General features: G+C 41.7%; 1 protein-coding gene across 1 annotated transcript in view; it reads left to right on the plus strand.

Annotated features, from left to right (window-relative positions):
- The window catches only part of IPO8 (importin 8), a 72,166-nt gene that overhangs the window by 27,655 nt on the left and 31,808 nt on the right, over nucleotides 1–12,703 (plus strand). The window contains exons 6-11 of the mRNA XM_026657491.2: nucleotides 167–256; nucleotides 2,632–2,726; nucleotides 5,089–5,173; nucleotides 8,176–8,310; nucleotides 10,520–10,619; nucleotides 10,984–11,060. Coding sequence (XP_026513276.1) covers nucleotides 167–256; nucleotides 2,632–2,726; nucleotides 5,089–5,173; nucleotides 8,176–8,310; nucleotides 10,520–10,619; nucleotides 10,984–11,060 — 582 coding nt within the window. The remainder of the gene's footprint in view (nucleotides 1–166; nucleotides 257–2,631; nucleotides 2,727–5,088; nucleotides 5,174–8,175; nucleotides 8,311–10,519; nucleotides 10,620–10,983; nucleotides 11,061–12,703) is intronic.

The following is a 12,703-nucleotide window of genomic DNA, read 5'->3' on the forward strand; positions in this document are numbered from 1 at the left end:
AAGCCTTAGAGGTAGTATAGTGCAATTTTGCACTATAATAAATAAAACTTGTTTAAAGAGAAGCTACAGTTTCCTAGAGAAGTGTAAATAATGTAGAAATGTCTTATGTTGCTTTGAAGAAAATTAACTTCATTTATCCTTATGTTTTCTTCTTCCCCTGTTTCAGTATGCATTGCCGCTCCAGTTGGTGAATAACCAGACCATGACTCAGTGGATGGAGATTTTCCGTACTATCATCGATAGGAATGTGCCTGCTGTAAGGTTTACTTCACTGGAGAGAGACTCACATTGATTTCTTTAGGGTGGGAAAATGGGGATGGTCCAGGTGGAGAGATTATTGAACTAATCTCTAAAGATACCATCCAGGCAGGTGTCTCTGATACAAGTCATGCAGGCAACTCAAGTAGCTCTTAAGATTTTTGACTGTTTGAGGTAGCTGTACAGTATATACTCCAACTTTGGGTACTTCAGAGATTCCAAAACGTTTTAGCCAGTTTGTTTCAGAAACAGGAAGGAAAAGCTCAACACGAACATATAGATATGCAATGTCCACTCCATGAACATATGGTGTAAACACACAATCTGTATCTGTTCCTGCCCTCCATCCTTTTTCCTCATAAAAGACATAAATAATTCCAAAGGAATGGGTTTAAGAACAGCATCAACAGGATGAATCCATATAATTTAAACCCTCAAACTCTGAAAGAAGATGGATGGGTAAGAGTCAGTTTTCCAAGATACATTCAGAGAAGCAGAATTACTAGGTATGGTAATAGTCCCTTCTGAAAAGATACCTTTTGTACAAAATTCTCATTCATGGAAATTAAGTAGCCTTGGGGCAAATAGCACCAATAAACACTTTATCTCAGGCAAATGTGAGCAAGGAATTAGGAAGGGTTACTAAATTTGACACACACACATTAGGGAGGAAACAAATTCTCACAGAGGGTTTGGATTCTCATGTCCTGGAAGCAGAATCATAGATCTGTAAGATTGAGGCTGGAAACCTGCCAAGAGACTGAATAGAAGCAATAGTTTACTGTCTACTTCTGGGGGCATCCTGCGCCAAAAATTTAAAATTCTGCAAATTTTATTTGTCAAAATAACACTACATAATCATGCCAGTTTAAATTATTTTGGTAATTTATTCCAAAATACCTGTCAGCAATACAATACAGACGCACACAAAATTTTCCCCAGGAGTAGAAAGTTAAAGAAACCCTATGACAACCCAGTTCCTGTTTCTCTGTCCCCTTCCTCCCCCCCAATACACCCGAACCCCCTCCCTCCGGGCCTCAGGGCATACCACTCAGAGCATGCTGGGAACTGCAGCTGCCAGGAACCCTCTAGCTCAGGCGTGGCTCCACTAATTAGGTGCCTGGAACCTGGAGAAGACGCACATGTAAGGTGAAATGGTGGCCTTGGGAGGGGAATAGAGGGTAGGCGGGAGGGGGCAGTAGGGTGAGAAGAGGGGGTGGGGGGAAATTAGGATGTGCAGGGCTGCGGTGGCCAGAGAAAGAGGCGACTTTCCCCAGCTCCAGGTCTGTAGTTGCCAGGGAGCGATGGCCTTCCTCCCCAGCCTCAGCTCTGTGGCTGCTGCGGCGGGGGAGCAACCCACCTCCTTCCCAGCCCCAGCTCGGGAGCTACTGCGGTGTGGGAGAGAGGGCACATCCATCATATTAGAAAGGTAAGACTATTGATATTAAAATATGAGTTGTGTGCTTTTATTTGTAGAACAAAAAACATTTATTATTGGGGTTTTTTTTATATATATATATATATATATATATATATACCGCTTTTATCCAAAGCGCTTTACAATAGTTAGCTAATGGTACAAACAACATTTGGAAAGATCACTAAGTGGTCTGCCGAGACCCTCAGAAATTTTCAAGTGGTCCATGGAAAAAAAAAAGTTTGAGAACCACTGCTCTAGCTCCTTCTCCCTCCCCCCAGCAGTGTCTTCTGTGTGCGAGCTGGGCTCTGCTGGATCCAGTGGCAGCTAGCAGCACTGAAGCACGTTTCTGTTGGGGAAAGGAAATTCTGTGTGCACAACGTTAATTTCTGCAAAATTCTGCATTGCACAGTGGCCTAGAATTCCCCCAGGAGTATTTAGAGTGTGGCCATGTAGTCAGTATACATATATATGTAACTGAGTAACCTGAGCCCAGCAGTGATGTGGAGTTCTGTAATTAGATTGTATTTCAATGCATACGCAAAGGGATGCACAGTTAGGGGTGCTTGTGCAACCTTAACTTTAGCATTTCCTAATTTCTGAGTGCTTCACTTCGCAATCTTATTCTCTTAACATCTTTTGTATGAATGTATGGTATATGCATATACACGTGATTATTTTATATTATATCTAATATAAGAGTGCAAACATAAATACAGTATATACAGCTTTTTTAGATGGGTCATTTTCAACATAATAGTACATTTGAAGGATCACATCAAAAGAAAAAAATCCTATCGTTTTATTCTGGTAGCTAATATTATCACTATTAATAAAATCAAAACGTTAATGTTTGTATCTGAATTTGTATTAATCCACTCAGTATGAGTGTTTTTTAAATTTAACGTTTGTATACTTTGGCTGATTGATTGATTGACTGATTGATTGATTTGTAGGAGACATTACAGATTGATGAAGATGATAGGCCAGAGCTGGTGTGGTGGAAATGTAAGAAGTGGGCATTGCATATCGTAGCTCGTCTTTTTGAACGGTAATATAGTGATTAAAAACTAATGTGGCATAAAAATGTTAATTTTTACTTAGCTATCTTTTGTGGATATTGTTATGCAGAATATATATCCTATATTCATACTGCACAGGCACTATATGTTTATGATGTATGTATGTGCAGGTATTCTGAGAGATAATATACTAGTGGTAAAAGCTGGGGACTGGGAATCCAGATTTCTGGATTCTGATCTTAACTCTGACGCTCACATTAGGATGTTCAAAACTGGTTCTTTAACGGTTGAACCATCCGCTCTGGGTAACATGGTGACTAATGTTTACCAAAATTAAGATTAATTCTGTTGAATCCTGAAAGATATCTCCAAACAAACAAAATGCAGATTGCGTTAAGGTTGGAAATATATATGTATGTATCTTAAATTAAAAACCAAATATTTAGAACGGGGCGGGCAAACTTTTTGGCCCGAGGGCCGCATCAGGTTTCGGAAATTGTATGGAGGGCTGGTTAGGGGAGGCTGTGCCTCCCCAAACAGCCAGGCGTGGCCCAGCCCCTGCCCCCATCCAACCCCCCCCCGCTTCTCGCCTCCTGACGGCCCTCCCCGGGGCTCCTGCCCCATCAATCCCCCCTGTCCTCTGTCCACCCCCGAAACCCCCACCCCTGACTGCCCCCCGCTGCCCCATCCAACCCCCCCCTCCTTCCTGACTGCCCCCCGGGACCCCTGCACCCATTCAACCCCCCTGTTCCCCGCCCTCTGACCGCTTCGACCCCTATCCACACCCCCACCCCCTGACCACCACCCCGAACTCCCCTGCCCTCTATCCAACCCCCCCGTCTCCGACTGCCCCCCGCTGCCCCATCCAATCCCCCCTCCTTCCTGACTGCCCCCCGGGACCCCTGCACCCATTCAATCCCCCTGTTCCCTGCCCTCTGACTGTCCCGACCCCTATCCACACCCCAAACTCCTCTGCCCTCTATCCAACCCCCCCTGCTCCCTGCCCCCTTACCGCGCTGCCTGGAGCACTGGTGGCTGGCAGTGCTACAGCTGCGCCGCCCGGCTGGAGCCAGCCACGCCACAGCGCAGCACAGAGCACCAGGTCAGGCCTGGCTCTGCAGCTGTGCTGCCTGGCCGCCCAGAGCATTGCACCGGCGGCACGGCGCACTGAGGCTGCGGGGGACAGGGAACAGTAGGGGAGGGGCCGGGGGCTAGCCTTCAGGGGCAGGAGCTGAGGGGCTGGGCAGGAGAGTCCCGCAGGCCGTATGTGGCCTGCGGGCCGTAGTTTGCCCACCTCTGATTTAGAAGCTAGAAACTCTGAGTTAGGGCTTTTTGTGGAAGCTTAACACTTTCTATCCCTGTCCACCATCCTTCTATTATTAGGATTACAGTTACAATAATGAATATTAGAGCAGCTTAGTAACTTTTCACATCAACTAAACATTTAAAATAGAATACATTTTATACATGTGATGGCTCTTGTTTTTCCTCTTTGAGGAATGAACAAACATTTTTATCTGCACGCTATTATTATAAACATCAATTTCCATTTGAGTGTTTCATCTGACAGTCTGTAAGCATAATACTATTGTTACCCTGCTTAGTTAAGGGTGCGGTGACATTTTTGAGGAACCTTGGGCTGGCAGGGGCTGAGATTGCTTTGAAGGTGGTGCAAGCTAGTGCTTTGCCACCATTAGCTTTCATAAATAAAGCTATTAGTTTGTTACAGTAAATCAGTGATGCTCTGATTATGGAGAAAGGCAAACACCACAAATTTATAGTTTTTAATTTAAAAAAACTTAGGTTGCATTATTTTAAGCAAAATATGCTTTTCCAATAAAACTGTTAAAAACCATATAATTGATAAAACTCGTGTTGTAATGTCTATTGGTCCGATTCTGAATGAGGATCTGCTACCATGTGACAAACCAGTAGCTCTAATTTGAGTTCCTGCTCTCACAGGCTTCAGTACAGTCAGGTTTCACTTGCTAGTTCTCAGTGCTTCCAGTAAAATTCATTCAGCTTTTCATCACTGCGTTCACCTGCCCATGCTTAAATTCCGAAATATCAATGCATGAATATTAAAAAAAACCCCACACACTATGGAATTCATATATCCTGTGACAAAAATGCAACTTTAGTTATTGGTTACAACATTGTGCTTTGTGCATAGGTAAGAAAAATGGGGAAATGGATCATTGTGTGGGATATAATGGCCTAGAATGATGTTTGTGGAAAGAGATTATTCAGTGTATATATCTCTGGTGAAAGATGAGTTCTGCTTCAATGGCTTTTGTATGTTTGCAAGCTTAATCAAGGACTATGTTGTCCTGGTAAACAGAAAACTTTGCTTCAAAAGTGTAAATACCTGTTTTCTTTTTTTGTTTAAAGGTATGGAAGTCCTGGAAATGTAACAAAAGAATATTTTGAATTTTCAGAGTTCTTCTTAAAAACCTACGCTGTGGGAATCCAACAGGTAAAGATGTTGTTTCTTGTTTCTGAATTAGGATAACTTCTATAGAACAATCATGTTATCTTCCTGTAGCGTCTTCATATAAGACATAGGACCCTTTAAAGAAACCACAAAAAACTGGTCAAATATACATCGTAATCAATGAGAAATGGCTTGGAACTCTTGTTAGTAATGATATTTCCATCTTGGGGGAAATAATCCAAATTGCAGTGATGCAAAAGGGGGGAGAAATCCAAAAATCTGCAATGCTGCAAAAAACGTAAGGGTGATAGGCAGGAAATGCTAGTAAAAAGACTGATGCAATTTGGGCCAGTTACATAGAGGCATCATAGCAAAGAAGGTCTTATTTCCAGGTCACGCTTCGTACGTGGTTCTGCTGCAACTAACCCTGGAATACTGAAATCTCTTCTGGATGTGTCGTTACCAGGAAGACATAGGCAGATTGGAGGGAGTTAGGAGCTGATCGGAAATACTCAGAATGATTTTCCATTGGAGAATGCAGGGAGGTTTGACGGTTTGATTTTTGACAAAGTTGCAATGGAAAACGTGCAGATTGTGAAACTGTCCCCCTCTCTGGTGTCCTGTCAGCTCAGCAGCTGAGGGTTCTGGGCTCCCAGCTCTTTGCCAGCCTGCCTGAATCGCTGTCAAGGTGTGGAGCAACCAGCTCACCTAGGGCTTTCAGGCTCCTGGCCCCTTCACAGCTTGCCAGGAGGACTGCAGAGGAGCTGGAAGCCCTGAGAGCTGCGACTCCCAAACTCCAAGGCTCCCAGCTCAGTCAAGGCTCCCAGCTCATCTTTGGCCCACCAGGCGAGAGTACAGGGAATTCAGAGCCTGGGAGCCCCAGCTCACAGCTCCTCAGCAACCTGGTCTTCCAGCGTTCGCATCTCTGGTGCTGCCTGCCAGGCAGACTGCCCCAGAGCCTGGGCTGCCTTCCCTTTGGTAGAGAACTTGAAAAGCTTTGGTCTAAATCCGAATGAAACCAAATATTGAAATCTCTGTGAAACGTAATTGCCTTTCTCTGCACAAAAAAGGTTGAGATTAAATGTGTAAGCTTGGCTAAAAAGCCCAGTAGAGAGAGGACATGATAATTCTATGTACATTTGAAAGAGCTAAACATCAAAGGAGATAAATTATTTTGGAGGTACAATTAGAAGTAATGGATGAAACTGAAAAAGAAACTGTCCCGTCACTTGAAATACTTAAAACTTAGACTCTCTAAAAGACTAGGAAGTGTACCTTAGGGAACAATTTGCCTTCTAAGGCAAATGGTCTAGTTGATCTACATAAGTCTTTTCTATTTCTAGCTTTTAAGTTCATGATTCACCACGCTTCTCAGATGTATTGAGGCTGTAGTGAAACCATATTGCTAAGTATTCACTATATATTTATTGATGGTTAAGTGCTAACATTGTGTTAGTGACTGTATGAGATAGAGACAGTTCCTGCCCCAAAGAGCATGTAGTAGAGAAGACAAATATAAGACCCAACTCCCAGGGAGCCCGAGAGGAAGGTATATGTTACAAAATATGCTACAGTGTGTTTACTACTCTACTATGAAGAATTATTATGAAACAAAACTATCCTTTTGAAAATAAATGACCAGAGAATATTTTGTGATTTGTGTACTTGCCAGTTCTCCATCCTTGTTAACTCATAATAGGTGTCCTGTCATTATTAGTGACCTACTGTAAATATTTTCTTGCTTGCAATATACACAGAAACCTCCTATTTATAGAGAAATACTGTAGAATGAAAGGTCCCAATTGTTGCAATGGATTGCTGTTCTAATCAAAGAGAATGAATGTGATCTAGTACAGTGTTTTTCAGAGTTTGGGTCGCAACCCAGTACTGGGTCGCGGCATGTAAGGCACTGGGTCGCCTTGCTCAGCACCCAGGGACCCTAGCGGCCCTAGTCAGCACCGCCGACTGGGACGTTAAAAGTCCCGTCGGCGGTGCTGCCCAGCTAAGGCAGGCTAGTGCCTGTCTGTTCTGACACTGCGCTGCACCATGGAAGCGGCCAGCAGCAGGTCCAACTTCTAGGCAGGGGGGCCATGGGGCTCCGTGTGCTGCCCCTGCCCCGAGCACCGGCTCCCCCTGGCCAATGGGAGCCGGGGGAGGGGGAGCGGGTGTATGCGGGCGAGAGCCACACAGAGCCGCTTGCACGCCTCCGCCTACGAGCCGGACCTGCTGCTGGCCACTTCCGGGGCGCAGCATGGTCTGCGGTGCCAGGACAGGCAGGAACCCTGCCTCTGCACCCCGGCTGCGCCACTGACCGGGAGCTGCCGGAGGTAAGTCCGCGCTCCAACCCCCTGCCCCAATCCCCTGCCCCAGTCCTGAGCCCTTCCCACACCCCAAACCCCTCATCCCCAGCTCTGTTGGGTCGTGGGTATCAACAATTTTCTTCAACTGGGTCCCCAGAAAAGAAGTTTGGAAACCACTGATCTAGTAGTTATAGCATGTAGTTGTTAGGACTCCTGCCCCTCTTCCTAGCTTTGCCATAAACTTGTTGCAACCTTAGTGAAGTCACTTAGAGCTCAGTTTTTAAATTTGGATTTCTCAAAATTTGGCATCTAAATTTTAGTCACCTAAATCCTATGTATAGATTTAGGTCCTCCTACCTTTAGCTACTGAAGTTTGAACATATAGCTCTTAACATTTGTGCTTTACTTTTCGACATCTGTAGAAATGAAGACATAACTTACTCCACTGAGTGCTGAGACTTATTTAGGCCCCAATCATGCAAACACTTATGCATGTGTTGAATCTCACTACTGCTAGTAATTCTGTTGTGGGAGAATTCCTGGTAGTAAAGGTTTGTGGTCTCAGAACTTCAATGTTTAAATTATTACTGATGTTTGGATAAAAGGCATTATAGAAGTGATTAATATGTGAGCTTCTACTTAAAATGAAATTGACCTGTCAAAATGTCTTCACTATAAATTGGTTACATTGTGTGTTAAAATCTTCATGCTTCATTAAAACAAATAAATTTACTATTCCTTTAGGTTCTCTTAAAAATCTTAGACCAGTACAGGCAAAAAGAATATATTGCTCCTCGTGTCCTTCAGCAAATCTTAAACTATCTGAACCAAGGGGTCAGTCATTCTGTAACTTGGAAGCAGATGAAGCCACACATACAGGTCAGTGCAAGAACAGAGTCATAAACATTTAAATAACATTATTGCCATGAGCTGAAGTTGAGACTTCTGCTTTTATGAAGGGGCTTGGAGAATCTCTCTCACTGCAGTCAGTCTGGAAAAATAGTTTTCACAGAGATGTACTCGTCTGTTACTTTATTGTTCTGTTTACCTTTTGCCTTTAGCGCAGATATTTGCATTTGAATAAGAGCTTTTAACCTCCCAGAACAGCTTTTTATTTTGCTTGATCCTGCAATGAAGTCACAATCTTATGTTTTTGATTACTCAGTCTTTTGCCTTTGGGTATGATTCCTGGAAAGATACTGGAACAAATTATTAAACAATCCATTTGTAAGCACCTAGAGGATGAGAGGGTTATAAGGAATAGCCAGCACAGATTTGTCAAGGACAAATCATGCCAAACTAACCTAATTTCCTTTTTGACAGGGTTACTCACCTAGTGGATGGAGGGGAAGCTGTAGAAGTGATGTATCTTGATTTTAGTAAGGCTTTCTACACAGTCCCACATGACAGTCTCATAAGCAAACTGGGGAAATGAAGTCTAGATAAAATTACTGTAAATGGGTGCACAACTGGTTGAAAGACCATACTCAGAGCGTAGTTATCAGTGGGTCTCAGTCAAATTGGGAGGGTGTGTCTAGTGGGGTGCCACTAGACACACCCTAGCAGGGATCAGTACAGTATTAGTCAATATTTTCATTAATTACTTGGATAACAGAATGGAGAGTATGCTTATCAAATTTGCATATGACACTAAAGCTGTGGGGAGTTGCAAGCATGTTGGAGGACAGGACTAGAATTCAAAAGGATCTTGACAAATTTGAAAATTAATCTGAAATCAACAGGACGAAATTCAAATAAAGACTAGTGCAAAGTATTTCACTTAGGAAGGAAATATCAAATGCACAACTACGAAGTGGGGAATAACTGGCTAGGTGGTAGTACTGCTGAAAAGGATCTGGAGATTATAGTCGATCACATATTGAATATGAGCCCACAATGTGATGCAGCTGTGAAAAATGCTAGTATCCTTCGGAGGTGTATTAACAGGAGTGTTGTATATAAGACATGGGAGGTCATTGTCCCAGTTGGCACTGGTGAGGCCTCAGCTGGAGTACTGTATTCAGTTTTAGGCACCACGCTTCAGGAAAGATGGGAATAAATTGGAGGGAGTCCAGAGAAGGGCAACAAAAATGATAAAGATTTTAAAAGCCTGAACTAGGAGGAAAGGTTAAAAAACTTGGGCATGCTGAGTCTTGAGTAAACAAGACTGAGAGGGAGCCTGAGAACTGTTTTTCAAATATGTTAAGGGCTGTTATAAACAGGATGGTGGCAATTGTTCTTCATGCCCACTGAAAGTAGGGTAAGAAGTAATGGACTGAATCCACAGTAAGGGAGCTCTGTGTTAGATATTAGAAAAAACTTTCTAACTATAAAAGTAGTTAAACTCTGGAATAGGCTTTGAAGGGAGGTTGTGGAATCCCCATCACTGGAGGTTTTTAAGAACAGGTCAGATAAACACCTTTCAGGGATGCTCTAGTTTTACTTGGTCCTGCCTCAGCGCATGGGGATAGGCTTGATGACTTCTAGAGATCCTTCCCAGTCTTACATTTCTATGATTCTATGATTGTAACTATAGATATTCAACATTATCTGCACTGTAAGATAAAGGAAGGGAAGACAAACTGTGAGGGAATGAGCTCTTGTTTAACCACTTCTGTTGTCATTAGAACATGTGGAAAAAGCTAAAGAAAATTATTTTCATCTCCATATTTTGTTTTCCTATCATAAAGTCCCCATGTTTAATTAACTTATCAGAAGATAAATCCCGTGAGTATTAGGAAGATGAGGGGAAAGTAAAAGATTTACTCTCATCTTAGTGCCACATTTTGAAATCCTCGCACAGAATGATATCTTTTGCTATTCTTAGATTGTGCCCTGCGGTATATTTTTTGTGTTGTACTGGAGTATGGTGGAGTAAAATTTATTGCTGCCTTCTGAGTCCTTTGAAAAACATGATGTGTGTATGGTAAGATTATCCCAGTCAGTAAAAATAATTTAAGAGGATTAATTAAACTAACTTTACTTAATTTTACGAAAAGGTACAATGTAGTAAACCTTTTGAGGGGGGGAAAGCTATACTTTAAATATGTTCTGTGCACTTGAACATGTTTGATTTCTCCGCTCTTAGAGTATATCTGAAGAAGTGATTTTCTCCCTAATGTGTTATAAAGATGAGGATGAAGAGCTGTGGCAAGAGGATCCATATGAGTACATTCGCATGAAATTTGGTAAATGTTTGTGCTTAGTGTTTGCTCCCTGTTTTTGCTGTAATTGTGCGTTATAGATCCCTGAATTACAAAACTGTATTCGCCACTATGCCACTGTAATTGTATCTTCACCAGAGTTCGAGGGAGACTCTAAAAGTGAGGTGAATTGTTCTTTAAAGCCTAAGTGGGAATAAGCTAGTTTTGTCCATTTAAATAATGTGTTATATTGAAGAAGAACATGAATAAATGTAATGTTCTTTTGTCACCCTGGTTCTGTGACATCCATCCAAAGCTCTTACTCTACGTATATTTGAAAATGATCTGTGAGAATTTTATTATTAAATTGTACTCAGTGACTGAAAACACTTTCTTTAAACATTGTTAGATGTGTTTGAGGATTATGCATCTCCTACAACAGCAGCCCAGAATCTCCTCTACACTGCAGCAAAGAAGCGAAAAGAGGTACTGAATTATTCTTTTAAAAAAAATTCTTTCTTTAAAAGGGCATCTGTCTGTCTCAAATGGTTCTGTATTATCCTCAAGCCTTGAAGGATCTACCCTGCACTGAAAGAGTGCTATCAACTTCCACGTAATCAAAACTTCAACAGCTGGGTGGTGGGTTGATTTCTCACCTAAATGTTCCTTCTGAACAACATGGGTGTTCCCCTATTTTCATATCAGTCTTTGGCTAATAGGTTTAGTCTTTTGGCTACAAGATATGTGGTAATGTTCTCAACACTGTGAGAGAGTGGGGTAGCAGCGGATGAAGGGAGTGGATAGAAGAGAGCTTGATGATATATTGAAAAAAGAAATGCTATATTTAGAAAGAAGTTGGTGGGAGAGCTAACAATTTATAGAAGAGAAGGTAGGGAACACAGTGTATGGAAAAAGACACTGAAAACAGCCAAGAAAAGGTAGACTGAATTTTTATGGGGGGGAGGAGAGGAGGGGTGGAAAAATAGCATGAAACCTGGAAAGGATAGAAGGTATGAGGAAAGCAAAAGAGATGGAGTAAGTTGCATTTTAAAGTGTATTAAGTTGATTGGCAGTGATGTTAACTATGGTGCATGATAAACAGTATATGACTATTTATATTCCCTTAAATGGCAAGGGATATGGTTTTATGCGGTGTAACAGGACAAGTATTTTCCTGGCTGAATACGCTGGTCTTTCAGGCTGATAGGTGTATGAGTAAAATTTTCAAGCTCTTATTATCTTTCTAGAACAGTTGGCTGGAAATGGATATGAAACTTTCCTTTGCCCAAAACCTATTTCTTTTTTAAAAAAAACATTTTAAGGCAACATTAAGACTAAAAGTTTTTTAAACACAAATCAAGAAATTCAAATGCTAAGCATCTCAGAGACAGGTATACTTTCTCATGTTGCACAGATGCATTTTTTATTGTTAGTTAAATTGTTAAATATATATCTTAATATATTACCAGGCAAAAAACTTCACTGAGTTTCAGTTAAGGTTGTAAATATCTGTCAATTAGGTAATGAAAAAGCCTTTGAGACAATGTTGTAGTTTTCTTAAAGAACACGGGTATTATCCTGAAAAGTCTGTTTAGGTTAGACTGCAAAAAATCAAGAATTAAAAAGCGTAAAGATGCAGTATTAAGGATAGCCAACCAACTTTGTCTCTGCCCCTTCCTCTGACCTACCTTTTTGTGTAAGATCAAACAATTTGAGTTTTTGATACATATTTCAATGTGCACTTTTGCTCTGAAAAGTGACAGTAAAAATGGCACTTTCCTATGGATCTGCTTGCTTTGTTTATTCAGAATTATCTCTTCTGACTTTAGTGACTAAAGTACACAGCTAAGATGGAGTGAGCTAAATTTGATTCCTTTGTCTGCATGTTTGTTAGAATTATTTACTAAGTTCTGAACGGTTGAAAGGGAAGGGGTGCAAAGGTTAAAATGAGGACCTAACTTTCCTGCAGAAGTTCCATTATTTTTGGTGACGTGTGAGAAGGACAGAAGCCAGCCTGGCCCTGAATGCCCAAGTTGACTTTGCAGGGCTAGTAGTTAGAACAAAGCACATTTGATACTGGAAGTCATTTGAGACGCAGTAAATGTGAAGCGTCAGGCTGCTGTTTCTAT

This window comes from Terrapene carolina, unplaced genomic scaffold, assembly GCF_002925995.2.
Source record: "Terrapene carolina triunguis isolate 2854851 unplaced genomic scaffold, T_m_triunguis-2.0 Scaffold247, whole genome shotgun sequence".
Taxonomy (NCBI): Eukaryota; Metazoa; Chordata; order Testudines; family Emydidae; genus Terrapene; species Terrapene triunguis.